This window comes from Ailuropoda melanoleuca, chromosome 14, assembly GCF_002007445.2.
Source record: "Ailuropoda melanoleuca isolate Jingjing chromosome 14, ASM200744v2, whole genome shotgun sequence".
Classification (NCBI taxonomy): domain Eukaryota; kingdom Metazoa; phylum Chordata; class Mammalia; order Carnivora; family Ursidae; genus Ailuropoda; species Ailuropoda melanoleuca.
The window spans coordinates 14821665-14849113 of NC_048231.1; the positions used below are offsets into that span (position 1 = coordinate 14821665).

The window sequence follows — 27449 nt, forward strand, 5'->3', positions numbered from 1 at the left end:
TCAAGAAGTTCTGAGTATCTTAAGTATCACATGATATTATGAAATAATATGTTTCTGCACCAAGGTAAAAGTTTAAAATATTAAAGCACATTATTCCTTTACCAATGCTCAAAAACATAATGTAGTTATTCCTTGGCAAACCAGGTTTATAGAACTTAGTCACACCATAAAAATACCACAGCACCAACCTTTAGCATATGTTGTCTTTTGATATTATAAACAAGATAATAAATGATCTGATTCAAACGTTGTTTGTTATATTCTCTGTTTGTAGGATGTAGCATAAAATAATTATAGATCAAAGAAGATGTGCGTTGTAAATATCAATATATTGCTGAATTGTTCTCCATTAGCGTGACAGACTAACATGGATCAAGTTATAGTCCCACATCTCCATCTTCATTTTAGGAGTGTTTTTTATACCTTCACCATGAATGATAATTTTGAATTTTGTCAATGTAATAGGTATTAAAAAAATCTCATGATAGTTTTCTTATTACTTTTATTAAGAGATTAAACATCTTTTTTTTTTAAAGAAGTTTTTTTTTTAAAGGTTTTATTTATTTATTCGACAGAGATAGAGACAGCAAGCGAGAGAGGGAACACAAGTAGGGGGAGTGGGAGAGGAAGAAGCAGGCTCATAGTGGAGGAGCCTGATGTGGGGCTCGATCCCACAACGCCAGGATTACGCCCTGAGCCTAAGGCAGACGCTCAACCGCTGTGCCACCCAGGCGCCCCTGGAAGCTAAACTTTTGAGAAGGATTTAGATTTTTGGAAGACCAAGTGAGACTCAGATGAAAAAAATGGACTTAAAAACATTTTAAGATTTAAAAACAACCAGGGGCGCCTGGGTGGTACAGTCGGTTAAGTGTTCAACTCTTGGTTTTGGCTCAGGGTCATGATCTCAGGGTCCTGGGACTGAGCCCCAAGTCTGGCTTCACACTCAGGTCAGAGTCTACTTGAGATTCCCTCTCCCTCTGCCTCTCCTGTTTGTGCTTTCTCTCTCTAATTTAGAGTAAATAAATATCTTAACAACAAAAAAAGATTTAAAAACAACCAAACCATCATCAAGAACACTAAAATATAAAAAAACAAACAAACCCACAAACATATAACAAATAGGAAATAAACTGCACTAGTAACACGCTTAACAGGATAGATGGTCTGCATATGGACCAGAAAAAGATTATTTTTTGTTTGTTTTAATTTAAACAAAATCATATAGAGCACTTTGTATTTTTCCTAGAGTGGTGAAAGATGTGTTGAGACCTGAGAGTGAGCTTTGCTTGAAAAAATTAACCTAAAGAAGAAAGGTCATTATGAGAGATTTTTGAGCAATGCAAGTTGCTAAGTAAACCCAAGACCATCCAGCATGTGTGAGTATGTGTGTGGTATGTATGGGGGTGGGGAGGAGTGTACCGGGGAAATGCCTAGATAACACACTGGCTGTTAAGACAGAGATAATGTCCAGCAGTTGGAATCAGGTCACTAGGAAGCCTCACCTTTTGTCTGAAACTGGAGAGAAGAGGGATCTACAGAGCCTGATACAACCCCAAACCTCCAGGGATGGTGGCCTTTCTAAGGCTGTTCAGATAGCGCCAGAGCTTCCTTAGGGAGAGGAGGTTGCAACTGGTCCAACTTCCCTAGAGGTCTAGAGAAAACCTTAAAATGAGTCTTCCATCCTGAAAGCCACTTAATCTGAAAAGGGCTTTCTGGGGTGCTTGTGAGCATCCCAATGTCTGGAGACCCATAAATGTGCCACAGCTCTGGAGGCTGGGGATGCCCAGCACTGCAGGGAGAGAGATGTTAGTAAGTTAAAGAGCATCTCACTACACAGCTAAACGGTCACTGGGTATGTGGGATCTAGGCCTCACCATGATTCAAACTGAAAGCCAGACTGGAGCAAACACTCCAAGAAGTGAAATACTTTATAGATGCCTCTGAAGTCATCTTGGATGAAATCAGTCCAAGCAACATTCACCACTGCACTACTTATTTGGGGGAGGGGGGATGGTAGTTAATAAAACAGCCCCAATTTAGAATCTTTTTGAGGCTCAAGGAAATGTTTAATACCCAGATATTAAAGTGTTCAATGACTTGGGATGCCTAGGGTGGCTCAGTCGATTACGCATCTGCTTTTGGCTCAGGACATGATCCCAGGGTCCTGGGATCGAGTCCCGTGTCGGGCTTCCTGCTCAGCGGGGAGCCTGGTTCTCCTTCTCCGTTGGACCCTCCCCGCTGCCTTTGCTCTCCATGTCTCTCTCTGTCTGACAAATAAAATTTTTAAAAATAAATAAATAAATAAACTGTTCCATCATTTTTAAAAGCCCTTTCATCCAAGACTGAAAGAAAGAGAATGATGGTTTGGTTTTACCTTGGTAACTTGTTCGAAGAGATAGGGCCTTGTCTGTATTCTTTTCTTCATTTCTTCCAATTCTTTCTTATACTCGTTTGCTCTTTTACGGTCATTGTTCCTGGAATTAACAAGATTTTTGGAACGAATTCTGTCTTTTCCTAATTTGAAATACCCTTCACTCCAATTAAGCAAAATAATTCCCAAGGACATTGTAAATTCCTAACTGTGCCTAGCAAAGTCCCTGACTGTGTGCGATTATAGGAGTCTACTAACTCCATTTCGCCATTTTTCAAGGCCAATGATCTGCTGGATCCCAAGACAGGCACCCTTTGACACGTGGAGGACACTGACCGATTCTCTCTCAGCTTTGCTTTGAACACCTCCTCCAGGCTTTGATGGGGATCCATGGCTTTTGCACGCAAGGTCACAGATTTGGACATCGCTTGACACTTCTTTTTGTGCATCTCCAACCACTGAGTACTCTCATCTGCTTTGTCCTTTTTTTCGAGTGAACTTCTAAAGAGAGGAGGCAAAAAACATACAGATGACCAACTTGAGTATATTTAAAAGCAATCTTAGTAACCTTTCTGGAAAGTAAAATGGTGTTTTCTATGAAGGGGGTGGTTTACCACACTGGCATTTCAGAAAGAATAGGATTCTGAGATTGGCAGATGAAGCCTTCCCAGCACTATGGATGCAGCGATTTTCTGCCGCAGGAGAAGTTCATTAACTGAACTGAAAAATATGAGTTAAAATATCCTTACACTCAGGCTTCTGGCCGGGTCTGGAAACAAAATGATACTAAGAGCTGCCATTTGCAGAGCTACCTACTCTGAACCAAGAGCAGAAAGGAATCAAGTGCTTTATATGCATTATCTTCAAAACTGCCCTATGAGGTAAGAACTGTGAATTCCCCCTCTTTTATAGGCAAGGAGATCAGGGTTCAGAGAGGGTAAGCCACTTACTTAAAGCCACCCAGCATGCCAGTGGAAAAGCCAAGATTTGAACCAGGATGTCTGACTCCCAAACCTCTGACCTTGACCACTGTGCTGAAAGGTGCCTGGGTTCATGGTCCTTTGGGAATACAGATCTGCATTTTCACAAAGAAGTGAAAATAGGCCTCTTTCCATGCACAGTTTAGGGTTAACTTATAGCACTGTTTGTGTAAGTATCATTTGACAAGGTACTATGGAGAGTTCTACCAAAAGAAAAAACAGTCAAGACTCTTGCATTTGGATATTTATATTCAAATGAACAGATTAGGAAGGAGGGCATGGAAGTTGTCTGCTATGGTATCAAATTCCCTGTTGCTGGAAAGCAGATATGGACATCCCTAGGGGCGCCAGCCTCTGGTTCATAAGGCCTACCTTACTGGGGCCTCAGGATACTGATGCATTTAGCCTTGATTTAGTCGCTCTAAGAAATTGGAGGCAGAGGGGAGTATACCTTGGATTCTAAATACATTTCTAAGATCCCTGTTGTGGGTCCTAAAGAGCCAAGTAGGTCCCATGCACTCCTCTGTGAGCCCCACAGGAAAGCACCAAGATGCTAGTCCTCTCCCAGAGCTTGTCATTACCATGACCTTTCCTGCCGACTTCAGCTCAGAGGTCTAGTGGAGGAACTCTTGCTGGGGTGCTGGTTTGATGAGAACAATACCATGACAGAGTCAGGTCAGTTAGAGAATTAAAAAGTAAGGAGGCTTGTGCTTCCTAACCAATTTCTGATAGTTCCCTAAAGATGAATCTCAGAGAATCTCTAATCTGCGTGGTGGATGCCTTCTCTGTGACCGGGTCTGCCACCTGCCATCTGTCATGCTTCTCTGAATTCCTGTTCCTAATGGCTTCCTCTTTCGTCTGTGGGTCTTCACCCATGTGGTTTTCTCTGGAACCTTCTTTCTTTCCAGCCTTCGGCTAATTCCTCATTCTTCAGAGATCTATTAAAGAGACCCCTTGCCCAGGCTGTCAAGTGCCCTCAAGGTTCCCTGTATTCCCCCACCATTGCACTGCTTGCAAAATATGGTAACTTTTTTGCTTTTCTGTATTTCATACTAGATAATAAACTCGAGGTTCCTTAAGGTATCTCCAGCCTTAGCACTGCGACCGGCACAGAGTGAGTTCCCCGTGAATATTTGCCGAATGACGGCCAGATGTTCTCCAGCACTATGTGCGGAGGGTTTTGTGTATTCCCGTCCTGATCAGAGTTCCCTTCCACCCCTATAGGTTTCTCTGATAACCGGAGAGGAGGCCCAGCGGCAGGATGGTTTCTAGCATCGGGGTCAAGATTCGAGCGCTGAACACTGATCTTGATCCTGGGCCAAGACCTCGAGCCCGACTACTCACCTGACTGCAGATTCCCTCTTCCTGGTGGCGTCTGTGATGTGCACAGGGAGGGTGTTGGCAGAGAGGGAAGCAAGGCCACTCAGAGAACGACTCCTTGGCAGGGGTGTGGCTGGTGGCTGTGGAGAGTCCTGGAAGAAATGAAGGTTGGTATTGATGGAACAGCAGTGTGTGATTAGTTTCTATTCTAACTAGAATTCAGTTTCAGTGAAGGACTGGTCAGACTGAGAATATTTTTTTTTCCTGGGATTACGGAATGAGTTTATTACCAGGCCAAGAGTTGGATATCAATCCTAAAGTTTTAAAATCAAATGAGAAGAGTTCTTTAGAATTGATAGAGGGACGTGAGCAGTTGATCCCAGCTCCCTACATTCTAGACTTATTTCTGCAAAATTCCTCTAGAAAAGTTCCCTCTAGGAAGGCAAGGAAAGGAAGTATTCTTATGGTTGTTCAGAGGAATTGTGGCACTTACAGCAGAGCCAGTGTTTTGTTTTGAATTTTTTTTTAACTTTTAAAAATTTAAATTCAATTGATTAACATATTAATGTATTATTAGTTTCAGAGGCAGAGGTCAATGATTCATCACTCTTCTATAATGAGCCAGTGTTTTTAAAAAAAGATAGGAAAATGTCATGAGAAGTGCCTCCTGTTGAGACTGGCCTGTCTGCTGGGTCCCAGGCCCTGACCCTCTTGCAGTTGCCTGAGCTCTCACCCTCCGCCGTCCAGGCGTGGCGGCGTCACAGGGCCGCTGAGCGCGATGCAGGCTGCTGGTTCTCAGCAAGAAGGGCTTGTTGCGAGTCACTTCTCTGGTGTCCCTTCTCTTGGCAGCTCTTCTCTGGAAGGCCCTGTAAAGGCCTTCGTAGTCAGGGATGGCAGGATTCACACGAGGCTGGAATCCAAAGTCTGTGTGCAGAAATGCAAGCTTTTCCTTCTGGGTTCGGGTAGCTGTGCGAGGTTGTGGGTCAGCCCGGCTGCCTGACGAGGCGATAGGGGAGGAAGCCTTCTGGAGCATGTCTAGGGCTCTCATCTGGATGCGAATTTTCCTGAAGAGTTCTGCTTCTGTGGAGAAGAAGTTGGGGTGGTGAGAGGGGGCCCCACCTCATACCTAAAGGTTTGGAGAATGTTCCCTCTAAAGCACTAGCAGTAGTGTGCTGGAGCTGACCGACAGCTATGCAGGAATTTAGGGCACCAGCTGACATCGTATGGGAAGCTCCATGTTGGCTAGGAGAGGTGTACTTAATACCAAGGAAAATGGCAAACACTACAGATCAGCTTGCTTTTTGTCTTTTCTGGAGAGTTCGTTCACAAACATTGGCCAGGACACGGCTGCCAGGTAGGTAGGCTGCAGAGGCAGCCACCACTGACACCCACTGCTTTCTGTGGTTCCTCCTTCAGAGGCGGAGCTGGAGGGGCAGGCCGGTCACCCCCGTCTCCCAGGTCCCCCTGGCTCAGGGCAAGTCCCTGCAATCCACTCGGAGGCCCATGCTGTTGCCCAAATCATTCTTGCCTGGCGTCTCTGGTCAGTCTCAAGTTCTGCGGTCTCTGCTCTTTGACCATGCTCCAGTCTGGTGCCTACTCACCATCCCTGCTGCTAATTTCACAGCCTCTCCACTGAATTGTTGACACAGTGTCCTACAGACCACCATCCTTCCAGGCCTGTCCGTCCCCCCTTAATCATCTCCATGGCATCCAAGTGATCTTCCCGAGCTGTTATCCGATCCTGAGCCACCCTACTTAAAAGCCCTTCGGTGGCTCCCAGTGCCCTTAGGATGAAGTCCAAATTTCCTCCCACAGCCTACAAGCCCCTGGGTCTGGCCCATGCCCGCCTCTCCCTCCCCCTTCCTTCTTCTCTCCGGTCCCTTGTCCCTTGCATGTATTCAGCTTCCTCTGACCTCTGCGCTGTTCTCTCTGGCTCACTCTTCCTCCCTCTTCCCATCCTTCAGGGTTAGCCTCAGTGCTCACTTTCCCCGGGACCTTCCCTATCTGCTCCCACCGCCTCACCACATCCGAATTGAGGTCCCTGTTCTGTGCTCCATATGAGGGGGAAGCCTTTAATCCTTGCAAACCACTCACCACATCTGTAGTTTTGTTACCTAGTATCTGTCTTAGTCCCTTGTCCACCAATTCCATGTCTGTCTATTCTGCACAGAGTCGTGCCTGGGGCTTGGCATGTTACCGAATGAGTAAAGCCTGAGTCCTTTCACTGAACCTCATTTCTTGAAATGTGCATCACACCAGGATGAGGGAGGCGTGGGAACTTCGGTCAGGGGCAGCTGGTGGTGGCACTGGCCTAAGCTGGTCGTTGGGTGTCTCACTGGTTCTCTCTGTTCTTGTACCTGAGCTGCTGCGAACGCATTCGTGTCCTCACTGAGAGATTGGTCACAGGACCAACCTGGGGAATGCCGTGCCACCTCTCGCATCCTGCTTCTGCCAGGGCTCCCCCACAACACAGACAGAGCCAGCCCTACCCTGTGGCCTGCCCTCAGCGTCGTCTGGAGGCTGGTCCTCCCAAACAATGACTTTTTCTCCCAGCCAGGCTGACCCCCGAGCCTAAGTCCCCACAGCACCTCTTGGTAGCCCCCAGGCAGCAGGCAGGTGGGAAGGAGGTCTTTACCCTGGAATTTGTCCCCGAGGGCTGGCTCCAGAATGGACTTGGGGATCCTTCTGGTGGCTTTCTGCTTGGGGACCTTGGCCTTGGCTGTGGCGGCCAACTCCCTCTGTTTAGCGGCTTCCTTTCTCTGTTCCTCCTTCACTAGGAAGCTGAAGGGCTTCAAGGAGGAGAGGAGCAGTTCCTTCCTCTTCTGGATCCCTGCCTGCCTGCGGGCCTCGTTGCGCTCAGTGATCTCCTGGTAGAGGGGCAGGTAGACGTGCGCAGGCACGGGCTGCGCCCGGAACTGCCGGTGGCACTCAGCCTCCTCCTGACCCTGCCGCTGGGCCTGCTTCCTCTCCTGCTCGAAGGAAGCAGGGGAGGCCAGCCACTGGGCCTTCTTCTGGGCCTCACGCAGCATCATGCGGAACGGCCGGGGGACAGTGATGGTTGATGCCCAGGAGCAGGTGCTTCTGTGCTGCGAGGGAGGCCTGGAGCCTGAACGTGGCTGCGGCTGACCCTTGGGATCGTCAGAGGGCAGGCTGCTCAGGGAGCTGCAGCGCCTTGTGGAGCCACACCTGGGGGGAGAAAGCAGCTGCGTGGAGGGCATGTGGAGGACCCGTGGAGGACCCGTGGAGGACCCCGGAGGCCGGAGGCTGGCTCCTCCTCCTGCTCCTCCCCGGTCCTCCCTTCCAGGAGATGGCAGCCGGCTTCTCAGCCTAGCATCATGGCCCCACAGGCCTCTAAGCCCAGGCCTCTCTCACCTGGGCCTCCCTCCTTTCCCTCAGGCCATCTAGCAGCCCACTGGGAAGTCTTTTCTCAGAATTGAGTCAAGAATTGCCACTTCACATTCTAATATTTTCTGTTTTTTTCTCTTAAAGATTTTTTTTTTTTAAAGTAATCTCCACACCCATCCCAGGGCTCTAACTCTCATCCCTGAGATCAAAAGTTGCACACTCCACTGGCTGAGCCAGCCAGGCGCCCTGCAGTCTGATATTTTCATATGGGGGAGAGAACAGTACAACGGTACAGAGCAGGGTTTTAGAGGCGGACCCAGTTTCAAATGTTGCTTCAAACAATTAGCAGCCGTGTGACCTTTAGCAGGGTTTGCTTGGAACCTTGATTTTCTCATCTGGAGAATGGCAAAAATAATATCTACTTACAGGGTTAGTGGGAAGGAAAATAAATATTAAATATTATATAAATGTAGCATCCCTGCATAACAGGGCTTGGCCAAGGTAAATGGGCCTTGTTGCCATCCTCGGGGAGGCAGTGAGAAAGGCGTCCCATTAATCAGTTCCAGTACTTCCAGTGACTAAAGGTTACCCAAAGTGATTTAGGACGGCTGGGTAGCAATCAGAACACGTTTGGCTCCGAAGGCTGATTCTGAGCTGGAGCCTGGGTAAGGGACAACTTGCAGAAGTGGTCTTTGCTTTACTGAGGAAGAGGATGAGGCCCAGAGTCATTATGTGACTTGGCCAGAGTTGTGCATGAAACAGCTGGTGACCTGCAGGGTCTTACCTCGGAGACAGGGGGTATTGGACCTGTGGCTTCCCCCTGCCTACGTCTTGGAAGAAACTCTCCAGGTCTTCATCATCTTCGGAGACGTTCTCACCGATGTCTAGGTCAGACTGATAAAGGGATTCCAACAGGCACCACCTGCCTTTCTGCTTTAGTACATCCAGGGTCTTGTAAAAGCTCCCACTTGAGTCAGAAGAGTCAGAAAGCGTCAAGTCCCCTGGGCTGAGGAAGTCATCCAGTTTGCCAGCCCTGGGCAAAACCAGCCCATCCACAGACAGCTCCTCTTCTGTCTCCGAGTCTGAGGAGGATTTGGGGGGAAATACCTACAGGGAAATAGAATAAACGGTAGGTCGACTGTCATTTCAAGTTTACTCAAAACGTTACCGTTAATTTCACTTTGAATAAGTCTCTGTATATTAGGGACTGGGAAGGAAGAAAAATAAAACGTGTTCCTTGCTTTAAAGAAATTTCACAAATTGGTATATGGGGTATGCTTGGTTGAAGGCCAGGGAAGGGAAGCAGACAGGTAAGCAGAGTATGTTCTCTGCAGCATGCATTCTGCCCCCTGCACTCCAGGAACCCCACCCAGATCTTGGCCACACTCTGGGCCTTGCCCTATTTGGGTTTTACCTACTTGTTGCCAATCTTCCTTTTCCTGCTTCTCTTGTCTACACCTCTGCTTTCCTCCTAAGATCCACCCTGTTACTAGGAATGAATAATTGGACAGACAGTGTGGTCTAGCTGAAAGAACAATGTCATAGAAAGTGGGTTTAAATACTCCATTCATCTAGAAAATATCTATTTGGTGCCTAATGTGCACTTGGCATTAGGCTGGGAACGAGTCAAACAAGGTCCCTACTCACGAAGCTTACATTCTAGTGAGAGGGAGACAGACAGTATAAGATGATAATATATTCAATGAAAGACATTAACTTGAGAGATCATACAGTGATGAAATGGTTTGAGAAAGCTTTTCTGTTGATAAAAGCCCATCAGATAAAGACCACTAGGAATGTATCTATAATCAGAGTTAGGTTTATTAATTTGTTGGAGTACACCATGAAAAATTAAGGGAACTTGCAGGGTGGGGGGATGAGGGTGGGGACTTTCAATGAGAGGGTAGGGGAAGGGTTTTTTCTAGGGTTGGCTTGTCCTAGATGATTCTGAGGAGGAGAGTGGATCCCTCTGGATGGATGCTGTTGTGAAGAGGGCACAGTTCAGTGAGTGAGTGAGCAATTTTTATTCAAGATAACTAGAACAAAGTGGGGCTGGGTAAGAAATTGATAGGTAAGCATCATCATTTAGAAGGGGGTCCTAGTCTTTTTGTGTGCTGTGGGCCTGTGAGAAACTGTTTTCTGCTAATCTGGCTGCTCACCTTAGCTGTATCTGTTACAGTCCGCATTGTACTTTCTCAGTTCTGGGCTGATTTTTACTTTCTCACTGCAGAGGAGTTTTAGACAGACACCTGATTGATGAGAGGGAGCCAGTCTTGCTAAGTTCTGGGGTAGGAGGGTTCTGGGTTCAAGGAAAAACAAATGCAAAGGCCTTGAAGCAGGAATAAACTTGGCTCTTGGAGAGGTAGGAGGAGGGCCAGCGTGGCTGGAAGACAGTGGTATGAGATATCCTTAGAGAAGCAGGTGTGGGGTCAGCATTGGACTGGATAAGTTGACTGCATCCAGAAATCAGTTGGAGGTAGGCTGTTACAGGCCTCCAGGTGACACTTGGTGATGGTTCTCTAAGGTCCAGCTCTAATACTGAAAAGAACACTGGATTCTGAGTCAAAGGTATGTATGTGCTCCACCCCTGCGCTGCTACTGAGGACCATGTGATCTTGGGAAAAAATTTTTTTAAAGACTTTATTGAGATATAATTCAGACATCATACAATTCATACAGTTCACTTACCGAAAGAGTACAATGCAGTGGGTTTTAGTATATTTCACAGAGTTGTGCAACCATCACCACCATTAAAATTTTAGAGCATTTTAATCACCTCAAAGAAAGCCTATATACCATTTAGCAGTCACTCCCTATTTTGCTTAGTCCTTCCAACAGTTCCCTACCTGCCAGCCCTAAGCAACCACCAGTCTACTTTCTGTGTGGCTACTGTGGCAAATTTCTTTTCTTTTTTTAAAGATTTTATTTATTTGAGAGCGAGAGAGAGAGAAAGCACACACGAGTGGGGGGAGGGGCAGAGAGGGAGAAGCAGACGCCCTGCTTGAGCAGGGAGCCTGACGTGGAGTTTGATCCCAGGACTCTGGGATCATGACCTGAGACGAAGACAGACGCTCAACGGATGGAGCCACCCAAGCGCCCCTAACCTTTTTTTTTTAATTTATTTTTTTATTTATTTGAGAGAGAGCGAGCGTGCACGCAGGAGTAGGGGGAGGGGCAGGGAGAGCAGACTCCCCGCTGAATAGGGAGCCCCCCCGCCCCCGGACCCTGGGATCATGACCTGAGCCGAAGGCAGAGCTTAACTGACAGCCATCCAGGCGCCCCACTGTGGCACATTTCTTATTCTCTGCCTGCCTCAGTTTTCTTTTTTACAAAATGGAAACAACATCATGCTCTCAGTCCTAGGGCAGTTGACAGGATAAGCAAAAACCGAGGGCCATCGCTGTGGTTCTATGCGGTTCTATGAAGAGCTCAACCCCTTAGGGAGTCCGACTGCACGTCCCTAAACGCCCCTCTGCGGCACGCCCTGCCCTCTGTCTCCAAGGCAACGTCAAACAGGTTTCCTCTCTTAGAGATTCCTTTCCGGGGCGCAGACCTAATTCCTCTCCTCTTTCTCTCCTCACCTGACGGCTCCACTGGGCGCCGCCGGAGGCTCCCGCAGGCCTCCGGATGGTCATCTTGTCCGCGGGGCAGAGACGGAGGCGGCCGTGACAGCTGCGTGCTCCGCTCTTGCTGCGGGGGCGGTACTAGCTACGCGATCAGGTTCCGCCCCTTTCTAGCTTTGGCTTCTGATTGGCTCCCAGGCGGATGCCTGAACCAGTCCCCCTTCCCAGGGAGCCTCTAATCCTTCCCGCCCAAGTTGGCAGGGATCGCTTTCTGATTGGCCTACTCTTTGCGCGTTCTATTTCCGGAACTGAGGCCGGGCCGACGCAGCTAGCGATTGGAGAGCTCTGCTCCGGAAGTGCAGCAAAAGGAGGATCTAACGGTGCGCCAAGTACGTTGCAGGTCAGCACCATGGCGGGCCGCCTGGCTGTGAGCCGCTGGAGGGCTGCACCTTCAGCGGCCGGGAGAGGCCCGCTGTTGTCCTGCCGGAGGTGGTCGGGCGCCAAGGCAGACACGGTGTACGATGTGGTGGTGTCGGGCGGTGGCTTGGTGGGTGCAGCCATGGCCTGTGCCTTGGGTAAGCGCTTTTCCAGTCAGGTAGGGGCGGGGAGTGGGGCCGTGGAGGAACTGGGAAGACCGTGGGAGCCCTGCGCTCCTGTGCTTTTTCTCCTGCCCAGAGGAGCCCCAGGGCAAAGCGTTTGGTCCTTCAGGGTTCCGAAGGTCAAAAGTGGGAGGGTCCTTAGGAGTCATTTTAAACCCTGCCTGTTGTTATTTAGGAATGGGCACAGTTGGAAGCAGTTAGGCGTTGTATCGGGGTAGGCGTTTGTTTCTTTTTAAAAATAGCTTTTTTGAGCTATATTTGCATACCGTAAGATGCACCCATTTAACCATACACTTTAATGGTTTTTAGTATATTAACAGGTTGTGCATCCTTCACCACCATACATTTTAGAAGATTTTTATCACCCCCCGAAGAAACAGGAACGAATTAGCAGTCACTGCCCATTTCCCCCCAAAGCTCCTCAGCCCTAGGCAACCACTCGTGAGCTTTTGTCTCTATAGATTTGCTTTTTCCTGACATTTCCATGTAGTTGGATTTTGCTTCATGTTTTAAAGTTTCATCCAGGCTGTAACGTGCACCAGTACTTTTTTTTATGGTTGAGTAATTCTTCATTGTGTTGGCTCTACTACATTTGGTTTATGCATTTATTAGTTGATGGACTTTTGGGTTGTTTCCACTTCTGGACTGTTTAAAATAATGCTGTTATTTTGGGTACAGGCTTTTGTGTAAACATACATTTTTGGTTACTTGGATATATTTCTAGGAGTGGAATTGCTGGATCACATACATGGTAACTCTGCGTTTGTTTTGAAGAACTGCCAAATGGTATTCCAAGGTGGCTGCACCATTTTACATTCCCACCAGCAGTATATGAGGGGTCCAGTTTCTCCACATCTTGGACAGCACCTGCTGTCATCCTAGTGTGAAGTGGTATCTCCTGGTTTGACTTGCGTTTCCTTAATGACTAATGATGTTGAATATCCTTTCATATGCTTATTTGTATATCTTTGAAGAAATGCCTGTTAAGAACCTTTGCCCATTTTCTTTTTTATAAGTAATTTCTTCGCCTAATGTGGGTTTCGAACTCAGGACCCCACGGTCAAGAGCTGCATACTCTACCAACTGAGCCAGCCAGACACCCCCCATGCCCATTTTAAGCAATTTGTCTTTCTCTTATTGAATTCTAAGAGTTGTGTGCGGTTTTTTTGTGTGTTTTTTTGTGTTTTTTTTTTAATCTGGGCACAGGTCCTTTAACAGCTAAGTGATTTGCAAATATTTTCTCTTATTTTATGGGTTGCCTTTTAATTTTCTTGATGGTGTCCTTTGAAGCACAGAAGTTCTTAATTTCGGTAAAGTTCAACTTGTCAAGTTTTTACCACTTATACTTTTGGTTTCATATATAAGAAATCATTAGCTAGCCCAAAGTCATGAAGATTCACTCTTGTATTAAGAGTTTTGTAGTTTTAACTCTTAGATTTAAGCCTACGGTATACTTGTAGTTAAACTTTGTGTGTAAGGTGAGGTAAGGACTTTACTTTTACATGTATAGTTTAGGCTGGTTTGCTTCACTGTGATGTAGATACTGTTTTCGTATTTTATGTGAGGAAATTTGCTTAGCAAGGTTAAGTAGGGACCAGAGCCTTAAAAGTCAACTGGTAGCAGACTCAGAAATTGAACCCAAGCCACCGAACTCCAGATCTTTTGCCTTTTTTAAAAAATTTATTTATCTGAGAGAGCGTGCATGCACATGGGGGTGGAGGGTAGAGAGAAGGGACAGACGGAGAGGGAGAGAAGCAGACTCCCTGCTGAGCACAGAGCCTGCTGCAGGGCTGGATCCCAGGACTCTGAGATGATGACCTGAGCCAAAATTAAAAGCCCGATGCTCAACCAGCTGAGCCACCCAGGCGCCCCTAGGTCTTTTGCTTTTAACAATTGTATAGTGATTTGAAGAAATTGGATTTGAGTTTTCCGGCCTCACAAATTAAAGATCGCTAATGTGAAAGCATTTGTTGACTTAAGAATAAGGGGTGCAAAGGACCACAGGGGAAGGGAGGGAAAACTGAATGGGAAGAAATCAGAGAGGGAGACAAACCATGAGAGACTCTGGACTCCGGGAAACAAACTGAGGGTTACAGAAGGGAGGGGGATGATGGGTATTAAGGAGGGCACGTGTTGTGATGACCACTGGATGTTACACGCAGGTAATGAATCGTTGAACACTACATCAAAACTAATGACATCTATGTTGGGTAACTGAACATAATAAAAAAAAAAGAAAATTTAAAAATCTATTTTCTGGTGCTATAATAAACACATTTTAAAATTTTTAAAATAAGTAAATAATTAAAAAAAAAAAAGAATAAGGTGTGACAGCCACATCTTCCCTAGGGTGGCTCCTCTTCTAGGATACTGGTGGGAAACAATGCTTTGTATGAACTAATCGGCTTGAATATCAAAGTAATTATAAAACATAGTTATCAATTATTGAGTACTTGTTATGGATAGGCATCTTTTAAAGTATTTTGTGTACATTTTTACTTAATTCTCATCTTTTAATTGAAGTCTAGTTGACACGCATTGCATCCTCTTAATAATCTTGATTGTAGATTGTGCAGATAAGGAAATTAAAACTCAGATTAAGTAACTTGTACTCAAAAGTTGGAAATTGGGGGGCGCCTGGGTGGCATAGCGGTTAAGCATTTGCCTTCAGCTCAGGGCGTGATCCTGGCGTTACGGGATCGAGCCCCACATCAGGCTCCTCTGATATGAGCCTGCTTCTTCCTCTCCCACTACCCTGCTTGTGTTCCCTCTCTCGTTGGCTGTCTCTATCTCTGTCGAATGAATAAATAAAATCTTTAAAAAAAAAAAAAGTTGGAAATTGGGAGATACAGAGCCTTTCTGAGACACAGAACTCTCTGGCAGGTTTATATACCTTTCCTTCCTGACAGCCGTTTTGGTTGTACCTACTGGTCAATGGGCTAAAATAGCGGTTCTTGAGAACTCGAGCTTGAGTGCATTTAAGAATCACCTGGGGTTTTCCTTTTGTTTGGAGGTGAATAACTAAGGCATATACAGAAAATTCAGAAGGGATTTTGAGTTCTGAAATACAAAGGGGATAGGACATACAGTATAAAGGATGTAAAGGGAGACTTCCATTTTTTTTTTAAAGATTTTATTTATTTGATATAGAGAGAGACAGCGAGAGAGGGAACACAAGCAGGGGGAGTGGGAGAGGAAGAAGCAGGCTCCCAGCGGAGACTGGGATCACGCCCTGGGAAGAAGGCAGACTCTTAACAACTGAGCCACCCAGGTGCCACCATTTATTTTTAGCCACCCAGTTCTCCTTGAAGATAGGCGCCTGTTACCAGTTTGTGGGGCATATTTTAAAAATGAGGATTCCAGGTTTCACGTCCATTGACTGATTGGGTTTATCCAGGTGGGTCCCAGGAGCCTGTACTTTTAACAGATACCTCCAGAGGTGGATGCCCGGAGACCACACTTTGAGAAAGAGAAGCAGTGGGAAGAGCTTAATTTTCTTCTAGTGACTTTACTTCTTAACTTTGTATATAATTCTGTATGACGTATACCTGAAAAAATTTCTAGTCTTACTAAAACTTTAGTGTTAATACTTGTATTTTAACTTTTTTCCTCCGTGTTTTTTGTCTTACCCTCCCCCCAGTGCCTCAAGGAGGGAGAGCAGCAGTGCTGTCTTTTACAAACTTAAACAGAGAATTCTGTATTGTAATTGTTTCTTTTTTTCCGTCACCTCCATAGAAGTATAAATCCTCAAAGTCAGGACTGACTTTAAACAGTTAAAATACAGAATTCTCTGTGTAATTCTACAAAGGAAAGGTCAGGGACCCGAGTACACTGGGTTGTGAGCATCACTGCTCCAAGTCGAAACTACCAAATGGAGGTTTACAAAAGAAAATTCTGGCTAATTTCCAGAAAAAGCTCAGAGAAAATAGTAAATGTTAAATGTGAAAGTTGAAACTCTGGGAGGTTTGGAATCTTTCACGTGATTTATTCAGTGAGCAAGCCTCGCAGTTTTCCTATAAAGCAGTTGGGACCTTGGGCGGATCCTCAGCCTTTCAGAGGCAGGTGTGGTGTTGGGAGTGTTTTCTCTTGTTGAGTCAAATAAACTACCAGCCTGCGATTTTGCGTGTGCCGGTGTTTCCCCTTGATCTTCACAGCATGTATCCCAGGGAATATTGTCAGTTTATATGGTGATGAGCCTTTTTATTCCAACGTCCACTTAATTTTAGACAGCTGCTTTTTTTAAAAGTGAAAAATTTTCAGTAGGCTCTGTATTATTTCCCCTCGAGTCAATTTGTTTTCCTTGATTCTTCTTCAGACTCACATTAGTTTGTTTCAGGCTTGAAACATCTATATTTCCCTCTCACGTTATTATTTGTAAGTTGTATTCTGTAGTAGCATTTCTCCAAATGAGTTTTCTAAAATGTTACTTTAAATGGCTAAAAAATAAAACACTGAACCTGGCTATATTTTCCAATGTGTCTGGAAATATAATTCATTTCCTGTTAGCTTCGTCTCTCATTTAACAAAAATGTCCGTTGAATATCTGTTTTCTGGGTTGAGGAGATAGAGCATTTGCTGCTGGGAATATTAGCCGAAAGAAAAGAATTGGTTCCTGCCCCCAGGGAATTTAGAATCTAGCAAGAAAGATGTGTAAGTAACTAATAGAAGGGATTATGAAATGAAAGCTCCCCTGGAGGAACGAGCCGCTGACCTGTGCTGGGGGAGGAGGTGCGTGGAGCGGCATGAACACTGCTGGGGAGGTGAGACTTGAGCGAGTTGGATCCAGAGGGAGGAAGGAGGTGGCCAGGGGGGGCATTCGGGTGGAGCAGATGCTGGAAGGCAGCCCTCCCTGAGGAGCGAGGAGCGTGGAGCGTGGCTGTTCCCACCCTCCAGTGTAACCCGGCCCCGCAAGCTGGGGCCCTGTGATCATGGTAGTCCTGGTGCTGCTCACTCCCTGGTCACCGAGCGACCTTGGTTTTCACCCTCCCTAGTTATGTCTTACGGTAATGCCACTCTTCTTATTTAGATTCCAGAAAATGTGGGGTTGTCATCATTACTAAAACCTATAGTGTTTCTAATGATCCTGTCACCTTTTTTCCTCCTTTCTTGGCTGCAGCAGCTCCCTGCTTACCGTTTTCCGTGTCTTTCCCTGGGGCACGGTGGAGGGACTGTCTGGGCTGCAGACACCTAGTAACCAAGTCCCCAGGTCCCCTTTTTACTTCGCTCTACAGATGTTTGAGGACCAGATTTGTAGGTACAATTGGTGTATTTTGGGGGCTCCTTTTCTTTTACAAGTAATTCTTTATCCTTGATTTAATCTCAAGGCCACAACGAATTTTGCTTATTAATATTCCATTTTTCTGTTGAACAGGATTTGTAATTTTTAGTGACTTAACAGTTTAAAGATTAGAAATGTCTGGTGTCTAAATACCTCAGCCTTTCTCTTTTACTTCATTCTTCCTTTCTGGGGAATTCTGTGAGTTTTGCCATTATTCGCTTCTTTGCACATGGCAGGTGTTGGACTGTGAAGAGAAACCTTACAGTCATGGGCAGGGTGGCTCACGTGGCTGAAATAGTGGCATATGTTCTTGCTTAGGATTTTGTCTGGTGTTTCCTTTTTGTGTGCCCATGAGAAATTTGTATACTAAGGGCTAAGGAATTAGTTAATCTGTTGCTTCTCTTGGAAATGAGAAAGGGAAGAAATTCTGATTTTCCCAATATGATATAAAATGTTGATTCCTTTTTTTTTTTTTTTTAAGGATATGATATTCACTTTCATGACAAGAAAATCCTGTTGCTAGAAGCAGGTCCAAAGAAAGTATGGGAGAAATTGCCAGAAACTTACAGCAACAGAGTCAGCTCCATTTCCCCTGGCTCTGCAACCCTTCTCAGTAGTGAGTAGATCTTTCATTCAACCAATCCCTTGTCTGTCTTGGCTTTCCAGTGTGTCCCATAGGGCAGAGTCTCAAGCATCTGGTGAGGGGGCTGAGCATGGGGGAGGAGGGGTTGGTACGGTAATGTAGCGCATCGTTGAAGATGAGGACCCCTGACACTATGAAAGTGTCCCCTCCCAGTCTGAGGAAGACCTCCTTGGGACATGTGGGTTCATCATGTAGACTTCGTTTGTGATGTTGGGTCATTATGAACTGGTGGAATTGAAACTGTCTGAACGAATTATGACCATTCATTTCTAGTTCGACTACCCTCTTTATTCCCAGAGACAGCCCGCTCGGGGTCTGGGGAGTTTGATGCTTTTGCAGTGTAGGTCAATGTGTGCACACAGAACCCATTAGAAAACTGTCTTTAGGTTTCTGCCAAACGTTATGCCCCCGGCTATCCTGTCTAGAACCACCCTGTCAAAACTTAAGATTCTTCCGTCACTCTTCAGCCCCTCCTACTGCTTTATTTTTCTTCATAACACTTAGTACTACCTGACAATGATTATGTATTTGTTTTCTTACGGTCTGTCTCTCCAGCCAGAATGTGAGCTGCAGAAGGGCAGGACGTTTGTTTGGTTTCACACTTCATGCTCAGTAACTAGGATTGTGTCTGGCTCAGTAAATGTGTCCACACTGAATAAATCTGTTTAGTGCTACGGGGTTAAAAAAAAAAAAAAAAAAAAANCCACTTCCCCTGCTTGTGTTCCCTCTCTTGCTGGCTGTCTCTATCTCTGTTGAATAAATAAATAAAATCTTAAAAAAAAAAAAAAAAAGTTAAAAGACCATCTTTTTTTTTTTTAAGATTTTATTTTTAAGTAATTTCTATACCCACTGTGGGGCTCAGACTCACAACCCTGAGATCAAGAGTGCTGTGCCCTTCTGACTGAGCCAGTCAGGCACCCCCCAAAATAGTCTTTATCTAGAGAGTTTATAACTTCTGTAGGATGATGAAAAACAATATGGGTTTGGTTTCCTTTTATATTTTCCCTAACTTTAATGTGATTTGACTTTCAAAAAAAAATATTGGGGGGGGCAGAGGGAGAGAGGCAGAGAGAATCTCAGGCAGACTCCCCACTGAGCATGGAGCCCATGCTCCTGATCTCATGACCCTGAGATCATGACCTGAGCTGAAACCAAGAGTTGGAAACTTGACTGACTGAGCCACCCAGGTGCCCCAGATTGACTTTTTGATTATGACAGCTGGGTCTTTTTTCATGCTGTATAATCTGAACTGGGGAACAGAGTAGTTTAACTCCTAGCATCAAACAGGAAGAAATGGAGAGTATTTTTCTGTCATTGTAGGACACTGAAAACAATCTCTTACTTCACAGGTTGGAGAGACAGAGCCCAGGATGGGTGTGTCCCGTGAGGTTGCCCTGGCCTATGTATGGATCCTTTCTTTTGTAGGTTTTGGAGCCTGGGACCACATCTGCAACATGAGATACAGAGCCTTTCGGCGAATGCAGGTGCCTCCTTTATCACTTTTGGCACGATATCTTAGTTGTCCATATTCTTTTCTGTATCTTGGAATCCATATTCTCTGTATTTTGTGTGAAAGTGGGAAGTTCCCAGTCTAAGGACGTGGGGGGAAGCATTCTCAAGAGAATTTTCTTCTTACCTTCTATCTTTTATCAAAGGAACTGATACTGTGTTTTTTCTGCTTCTCTCACTTGGGGAAGGCAGTACTGTTTTTGATGGGAGCAAGAAATCTTCTCTTCCTTGGGTTATAATACAAACTTTCCCTTTGTGTTTCCAGGTGTGGGATGCCTGCTCAGAGGCCCTGATAATGTTCGATAAGGATAATCTGGATGACATGGGCTATATAGTGGAGAATGATGTCATAATGTGCGCTCTAACCAAGCAGCTGGAGGCGGTGTCAGGTGAGGCACTCCCCCCCCCCCTTGCATCTTCCTTCTACTCTGCAAGGGGAAATTTTTCTAGGACTTATTGGAAAAAAGAATCCCTTTCATGGAGACTGACTATCCACCATAAAGAAACCCTCTGATGGATATCTTAGGGTTTTTTCTTTTTTTTTCCCCCAACAGTTTTAGTCAGGTATAATTTATATGTATGCCCTAAAATTCACCCATTTTAAGTGTACAATTCAGTGATTTTTAGTGTAGAGTTATGCCACTGTCACAATATCATTTTAGAACGTTTCTGTCACTTCAAAGAGAAGTCTTAGGTCCATTTATAGCCATTCCCCATTTCCAGCCCCAGGCCCTGGCACCACTGATCTACTTTTGGTCTCTCGGGATTTGTCTGTTCTGGACATTGCATTTCTTTTTTTTTTTTTTTTTTTAATATTTTATTTATTTATTTTGTATTCTTTTGTGTCTACTTCTCTCACCGGACATATCTTTGATAGTCATTCAGAGGAAGAAGCAGGCTCCCAGCAGAGGAGCCCAATGTGGGGCTCGATCCCACAACGCCGGGATCACGCCCTGAGCTGAAGGCAGACGCTCAATGACTGAGCCACCCAGGCACCCCTGGACATTGCATTTCATATAGAGTGAATCACACACAGTGTATTCTTTTGTGTCTACTTCTCTCACCGGACATATCTTTGATAGTCATTCATGTTGTACCCTGTATTAGCAGTCCATTCTTTTTTTCTAAAAGATTTTATTTATTTATTCGAGAGAGAGAGAGACAGCCAGCGAGAGAGGGAACACAAGCAGGGGGAGTGGGAGAGGAAGAAGCAGGCTCCTAGCGGAGAAAGCTGATGCGGGGCTCGACCCCAGGACTCTGGGATCACACCCTGAGCCAAGGCAGACGCTTAACGACTGAGCCACCCACGCGGGTAGATACTGAGGAGTAGACTTGCTGGGTCATATACTCTGCATTTAACATTTTCAGAAACTGCTGAACTTTTTCAAAGAGGCTGCACTTTCCTACCATTAATATAGAAGGGTTCCAATTTCTCCACATCCTTGCCAACACTTTTCCTTTTTTTTTTTTTTATTATATCCATCCTAGTGACTGAAATGGTATCTTATTGTAGTTTTGATTGTATTTCCCATCTTCTCCTATGCTTATTGGCCATTTGGAGAAATGACTATTCAGAATCTTCTCCCCATTTAAAAACTGAATCGTCTTTTTCTTTTTGAGTTATAATTCTTTATGTATTCTGAATATAAATTCGTTATCAGATATATGATTTGGAAATACCTCAGGATTGTTCGAAGTGAGAGAAAAATTGGAAGTAACTTAAATGCTTTCTGATATGGTATAGTAATTTATCCATTCAGTGAACTTATGTGCAGCTTTTTTTTTCATAAAGATTTTAATTTTTTAAGTAATCTCTACACCAAACATGGGGCCTGAACTCACAACCCTGAGATCCAGAGTCCCATGCTCTCCTGACTGAGCCAGCCAGGCGCCCCACTTAGTGCAACTTTTAAAGATAATTTAGGCCTAATCTTTAGTCGCTTAGAAACGTATTCCATAACATATTGGTGAAAAAAGTACATGTCATATCCTATGTGTACACACACATCTACACACATAGGAAACAGCTGGAAAGCTGCATGGGAAAGCTTTAACTCTAGTTGCCTCTGGATGGTATGATTCAGGGTGGTTTTTCCATCCCTTTTAAAGCTTTGTTGTTCAGACTTTACAGGCATATCATTTTTATGATCAGAAGAGTAGAATGATTTCCAGTGGCAAAAAAAATCTTAGAAAATCTAGAACTTTTTTGAGCTCCTGGGATTCCCACCCTGTTGATCCCGAAAGCATGTGGAGTCACTTAGGCACAGAGTGAACCTAGAAGAGCAGGAATGTGGGGGTGAGAAGGAAGAATCCCTGCTGGGGGCTGGTCATTAAGTGAGGGCTGATTTTTTTTTTTTTTTTGACACTGACTCATCCCTGTGGCTCTGTCATTTACCAGCTCTCAGACTGTGGCATTAATTATAGTAGCTATTTTTTAGATTTCACTTTTCTTGTTTAGGAGTAAACAATAAGAGACAGCTGTCCCGAGAGCTTGCTTTAGTTACAGCTTTTCCCTCAGCCCGTGTGGGCTCCCTTTCTAATGTTTTGTTTTCTCTCTTCTGACCTCCTAGACCGGGTGACGGTTCTCTACCGGAGCAAAGCAGTCAGCTACACCTGGCCTTATCCGTTTACCATGGCAGACTCCAGCCCTTGGGTTCATATTACCCTAGGTGATGGCAGCACCCTCCAGACTAAATTGTTGGTAGTTGAAAATTCTTATTTTGCCAGGGGTCTTGCATATCCATAGCTTATCCTAGACTCTAGGGCCTTCTGTTTTAGATTTAAGCTATAATTTTTGGCGAAGTTTTTGGTTATAAGGACCAGTACCCACTCAGGCCAACTCAAGTTAAGATAGTCTTGTAAATCCTGTATGGAAAGCAGTCTCCTGGACCGTCTTAGGTCTTGAGAGAAAAGGGGAACAGGAACAGCAATTGAGGTGGTTCTTTCCCTCGCAGGAGTCTTGTAGTCACTTCATCTCCTTGCACTTCCCATGTCTCTGTTCTCCAGCTTCCCCTTTTACCTGGCAGCCATTCCTAACCTTCCAGCAGGACTGTTCAGCTCCAGTGCCTGCCTTATTAACTTCTAGTTCAACTATCAAGAGAATTTGGCTAAGTTGACCTATAGCTGGCACCTCATGGGGCAGATGGCCAGCTTTGGTCCATTAGCTGACACTGGGGTCACCTACGTAAGGCCACCCCTTCCAGGGGCTGTGAGTGAGGTGGGTGGGATAAAAGTTGCCTGCCACAGATGAGCTTGTGAACAGTTGGAACTAGAGAAAACTTAAGGAGGCAGAGACAAACTTCTGGAACAGTTGCATGTGTTAGGAGGTTATAAGACAACAGACTTTTGTTTCCACGCAGATTGGTGCCGATGGTCACAACTCAGGAGTGCGGCAGGCTGCTGGGATTAAGAATGTCAGCTGGAACTATGATCAGTCTGCTGTTGTGGCCACTCTGCATTTATCGGAGGTAAGATCCTGAGCCCATCATCTGGGGACCCTGCTCGAGTTTAGTGGGTACTAAGTGCTTTTCCTGAGAACTCGTCCTTTCTCTGTTGTAGGCCACAGAAAACAACGTAGCCTGGCAGAGATTTCTTCCCTCTGGGCCCATTGCTCTGCTCCCGGTAAGAAGTCCTTCTGGCTGGTCTGCTTAAACATGCCCAGCCTTCTTCTCTTACGGCTTCATTTTCTCTCAGCGTTTTTCTGGTTTCTAGGGAATATGCCCAGGCCAACTTTGTTTCCCTTTACTTCCTTTATGCTTGAGAGCTCCCAAGAACAGAAGTCTTACCCTTATTTTGTTTTATTGTTTTTTTTTTTTAGAGAGAGCGTGTGTGCTTGAAAGTGGGGGGAGGGGCAGAGGGAGAGAATCTCAAGCAGTCTCCCTGCTGAGCGCGGGGCCCCGCGTGGGTCTCGATCTCCCGCCCCTGAGATCATGACCTAAGCTGAAATCAACCGACTGAGCCACCCAGGCGCCCCAGTATTGATGTTCTTTTGACACAGCTCTCAGACACCTTGAGTTCCTTGGTTTGGTCCACATCCCATGAACATGCAGCAGAGCTCGTCGGCATGGATGAAGAAAAGTTTGTGGATACCATTAACTCTGCGTTTGTGAGTCTGAGCTTGTCCAGCTGGTGCTGTGTTGCAGGGCGGATACAGAGAGGTGGTTTTGATGAGGGAAAAAGGAATAAGCAACCAGCTGCCCCTTTGTAACTCTAGGGTTTGATCTGGGCTATGTGGAGGGGAGGGCATTCAGGAAAATGCAAAACAATGGAACTTAATAACCTCTGTGCTTTTTTTTGAGGGTTGTGGGCTGCTGTTGTAGTTAGCATTGGCCTTTTTTTTGAAGCTGTAACACTTGGCTAATTTTGAATAGCTCTACTAGGTTCGAAGTACCTGAACCTTTGAAGTCCGATTTGTTAGAAGTGTTCTTAGAGGAGCTGAGCACGTTTTAGCAGGGAGCGTAAGAGAAAGTTTTGTAGATGGACATGGGTTCAGTATTCGGAAGTAGACACAGCCTTTAATAATACTGGCACCAAGAACTTCAGAGCTTAAACACCACGTATATCTAAATTCACTAATGGTAATAATCAGTAAGATTTACTGGACTTTTGCTGTGTGCCGTCTACGGTGAAAAGTTGTACCTGTATTTAATGCGCGGAACCGTCGAGGAGGGTACGGTTGTCGTGCTCGTTTAGAGCTCAGTTACTTGCCCAAGGTCACAGAGCCGGCGGTAAAGCTGGGTTTAGAAGTCAGGCTGGCCCTGGAACCTGTGGTCTTGACCACCAGACTCCACCACCTCGCCAGTGACTTCGCAGTACTTTACCCTGAGGAACTTAGATGTCAGGGCTCTGGAGTCGCAACAAGAGGGAAAGGAACTGCACGTACTAAGCGGCTTCCAGGGTAGATGGTGAACGCTGTCCCTCTGGCCGCTCAGCGTGTACTCCTGCCACGGGCTTCCGCAACAATCACACGTGCCTTCTGGTAGAAGAGTGAGGGTTGGGAGGGAGGCTCACAGCTTCTGGATGCTCTGAGGGGTCACCCTGGTGAATTTAAGATTTTGTCAGAGAGTGTGAGCGAGTGCGTGCAAGAGCAGGGGGAGCAGCAGACTCCTCATTGAGCAGAGAGCCCGACGTGGGGCTCAGTCCCAGGACCCCAGGATCATGACCTGAGCCGAAGGCAGATGCTTCACTGACTGAGCCACCCAGGCGCCCCTAGAAGGACATTCTAAGCAGAGGGAGGAATGCCAGGGGCGAAAGGATGTTGTATGGTTTTTGAGGGTTGAGGTGAAGTGAAAGGTGGAAGTTCACAGGCAGGGGCAGCTCAGGAGCAGTTTGGTTTGATCCTGAAGCCTGTGGGGAAGGGTAAGAAGTTGCATTCAGCATTGTTTAAGGGGCTTGTCACCTGTGGTCTAGATCAGTTTAGACATGTTAGGTGCTATTAACGCTTGGCTTTAGTGATAAAATGGGTTTCCTTGCTGTTTTATTGCCTGTTAATCACTGATGAATTTCCCCTGTCTGTGGCTGGCGCTACTCAGTGGAGTGATGCTAACCACACGGACTTCATCGACTCGGCCAGCAGCGTGCTGCAGTCTGTGGTCGGCTTTCTGCGGCCCACTAAGGTCTCAGCTCGCCAGCTGCCCCCAAGTGTAGCCAGAGTGGACGCCAGAAGCCGAGTGCTGTTTCCACTTGGGTTGGGACATGCTGCCGAGTACGTCCGGCCGCGGCTGGCGCTCATTGGGTAAGACGCCAACGGAGCAGGGCCGCTCTCTCCTCACCCGGCTGCAGGGGTCCGCACCTGAACTCTGCTTTCTTCTTAGGGATGCGGCCCACAGAGTCCATCCACTTGCAGGACAAGGTGTCAACATGGGCTTTGGGGATGTCTCCAGCTTGGTCCATCACCTCAGTGCTGCAGCCTTCAATGGGAAGGACTTAGGTAAGGGTTCACGTACCTCAGAGAAGTATCCAGAGGTCATGTAGTCAGGGAAGGTCGGGACCCCAAGATGCCTCTCCATGGCCAGATGTGGTAGCCATGGATGTGTCTGGCTTGCTAGGAAACAACTTCACTGTAAGATGAGGGATTTATACCTTTCCTCCTTCCTCCAGGCTCTATGAGCCATCTCACAGGTTACGAAACAGATCGACAGCGTCACAACACTGCTCTTCTGGCTGCTACCGACCTACTGAAAAGGTTCTATTCCACCAGTGCCGCTCCGCTGGTGCTGCTCCGGACGTGGGGCCTGCAGGCCACAAACGCAGTATCTCCACTCAAAGTAAGGTCGCTCACGGCGCTCCAGGAGTTGCCCACTGAGGAGGGACTTTGCCAATGATCTGAATTTCTTTGAATTAATTTTCTTGGCTGTAAAATAATCTTTTTATGCATATCTCCCCCATTGGTTATGAGCAAAAACGCCCTTGCTGGGCTTGTGGGTAATAGAGCCCACATCTAAACAATAAGTTTATAGGCGGAGGAGGAACTTAAAATAGTGAATAGGAACTTTTAAAGATAAAGATGCATTAGGGGCTCCTCGGTGGCTGAGTTGGTTAAGCGTCTGTTGATTTTGGCTCAGGTCATGATCTCGGGGTTGTGAGATCGAGCCCTTCTTCAGGCTCCGCACTCAGTGCAGTCTGCTTGTTACTCTCACTCAAATAAATAAATAACAATATTGGAAAGAAAAAAAAAAGCTTTAAACTCCTTTTGCTGCTTGGCCAGCTTCTTTCCTGAGAAACTTCCATTTAAAGACACTTTGGAGGGACTCTTAAGTAGGCTCCACTCCCATCATGGAGCCTTGAAATCACAACCCTTTTACCAAGACCTCAGCTGAGATCAAGAGTTGGGCGCTTAACCAACTGAGCCACCCAGTCACTCCTGGATGTTTTATTTTAAAATATTTTCTTCACTTGCTCTCACACCTTAACAGTGTCAAAATATCATTCATTTTTTTTCATTTTTCTCCAGGAACAGATTATGGCCTTTGCAAGCAAATGAATGCTCCTCTTCTGGACATTCTGTTGAAGAAAAATGAATATCTTTCCTCAAGACCATCACATATTTTCAAGATTTAATAAATTTGCTTCATGTTAGAATTCTCTAGTCACTTTTTCTCCTCTGCTTAATGGGCCTGTGGAGTCCAAATAATTAGTGATAGATAATTTGCTGTGAGGAGGGCATATCAATCAAGCCAACAAAAAACCCCAAAGGAAGACTATTATGATTTGGTTGAAAAGCCTTTTTATTACTAAAAGAAAAATTGCTAAGGTGCTGTCTCATTCATTTTTGAGAGAGGATTTATAAAAGGGAAGATTTCTAAAAGTAAGTTGCAATCAACTTGAAACAGACTTCTATTTACATAGCATATTTTATGTTAACCTCCTGGTAACCACAAGGGAGAAATACAGTTAGAACACAAAAGAAAACGAGAAAGACACCTAAATGTAAACTAAAGCCATCAAACCACAAGGGAAGAGTGAAAGAGAGGAACAGAGAACTACATAAACGGCCAGAAAACAATGAACAAAATGTCAATGTATATACCTATTAATAAGTAAATGGACTAAGTTTGCCAATCAAAAGACACACAGTAGTTGGGTGGATTAAAAAGAACAACACATCTACGTACTGCCCACAAGAGACACTTAAGGACACACCCAGACTGAAAGTGGAAGGGACAGAAAAAGATACTCCATGGAAATCCATGGACAGATTAGCTACACTCCAATCAGACTTTAAAATAAACACTGTAATAAGAAACAAGGACATTACGTATCATAAAGGGATCAAGCTAGTAAGAAGGTGTAAGATTTATAAATACACATGCACCCAACATAGGAACACCAAAGGAACACCA

The 27449-nt window shown here is 45.6% G+C and overlaps 2 protein-coding genes across 5 annotated transcripts; one reads left to right on the forward strand and one right to left on the reverse strand.

Moving 5' to 3' along the window:
- Positions 1–1957: 1957 nt before the first annotated feature.
- On the reverse strand, positions 1958–11745 carry FAM161B (FAM161 centrosomal protein B). Of its 2 annotated transcripts, XM_034642418.1 has the most exons (8): positions 11598–11745; positions 8801–9123; positions 7307–7857; positions 5405–5751; positions 4696–4823; positions 2708–2872; positions 2375–2474; positions 1958–2267 (listed from the first exon to the last, which is right to left on the reverse strand). In XM_034642418.1, exons 1-8 carry the CDS (start codon positions 11649–11651, stop codon positions 2196–2198), a joined length of 1740 nt encoding a protein of 579 aa, XP_034498309.1. In that variant the 5' UTR covers positions 11652–11745; the 3' UTR covers positions 1958–2195. The 2 variants fall into 2 exon arrangements, with proteins under 2 accessions (XP_034498309.1, XP_034498308.1); XM_034642417.1 differs by lacking the exons at positions 1958–2267; positions 2375–2474 and having other exon boundaries at positions 2514–2872.
- Positions 11746–11937: 192 nt separating this feature from the next.
- On the forward strand, positions 11938–26688 carry COQ6 (coenzyme Q6, monooxygenase). 3 transcript variants are annotated; one of them, XM_034642419.1, is made up of 12 exons: positions 11939–12154; positions 17938–18072; positions 19525–19583; positions 19874–19997; positions 22179–22309; positions 22968–23075; positions 23167–23229; positions 23606–23713; positions 25140–25342; positions 25422–25537; positions 25708–25874; positions 26561–26688. In XM_034642419.1, the coding sequence occupies exons 1-12, from the start codon at positions 11989–11991 to the stop codon at positions 26588–26590; spliced, it is 1410 nt and encodes a 469-aa protein (XP_034498310.1). In that variant the 5' UTR covers positions 11939–11988; the 3' UTR covers positions 26591–26688. The 3 variants fall into 3 exon arrangements, with proteins under 3 accessions (XP_034498311.1, XP_034498310.1, XP_034498312.1); XM_034642420.1 differs by lacking the exon at positions 17938–18072 and having other exon boundaries at positions 11938–12154; XM_034642421.1 differs by lacking the exon at positions 11939–12154 and having other exon boundaries at positions 17936–18072; positions 19449–19583.
- The last annotated feature ends 761 nt before the right edge of the window (positions 26689–27449 follow it).

What these genes read in the sequence shown, in the direction of transcription:
- FAM161B (XM_034642417.1), bottom strand. Translation starts at nt 11,651, where the DNA reads ATGACCATCCGGAGGCCTGCGGGAGCCTCCGGCGGCGCCCAGTGGAGC. An exon ending in GCGCCCAGTGGAGCCGTCAG is followed by an intron (nt 9,124 to 11,597) that starts GTGAGGAGAGAA and finishes ATTTCCCTGTAG; the next exon opens with GTATTTCCCCCCAAATCCTC. An exon ending in CCTCGGGGACAAATTCCAGG is followed by an intron (nt 5,752 to 7,306) that starts GTAAAGACCTCC and finishes TCTTCTCCACAG; the next exon opens with AAGCAGAACTCTTCAGGAAA.
- COQ6 (XM_034642419.1), top strand. Translation starts at nt 11,989, where the DNA reads ATGGCGGGCCGCCTGGCTGTGAGCCGCTGGAGGGCTGCACCTTCAGCG. An exon ending in CTCTGCAACCCTTCTCAGTA is followed by an intron (nt 18,073 to 19,524) that starts GTGAGTAGATCT and finishes TTTCTTTTGTAG; the next exon opens with GTTTTGGAGCCTGGGACCAC. An exon ending in CTTCAATGGGAAGGACTTAG is followed by an intron (nt 25,538 to 25,707) that starts GTAAGGGTTCAC and finishes TCCTTCCTCCAG; the next exon opens with GCTCTATGAGCCATCTCACA.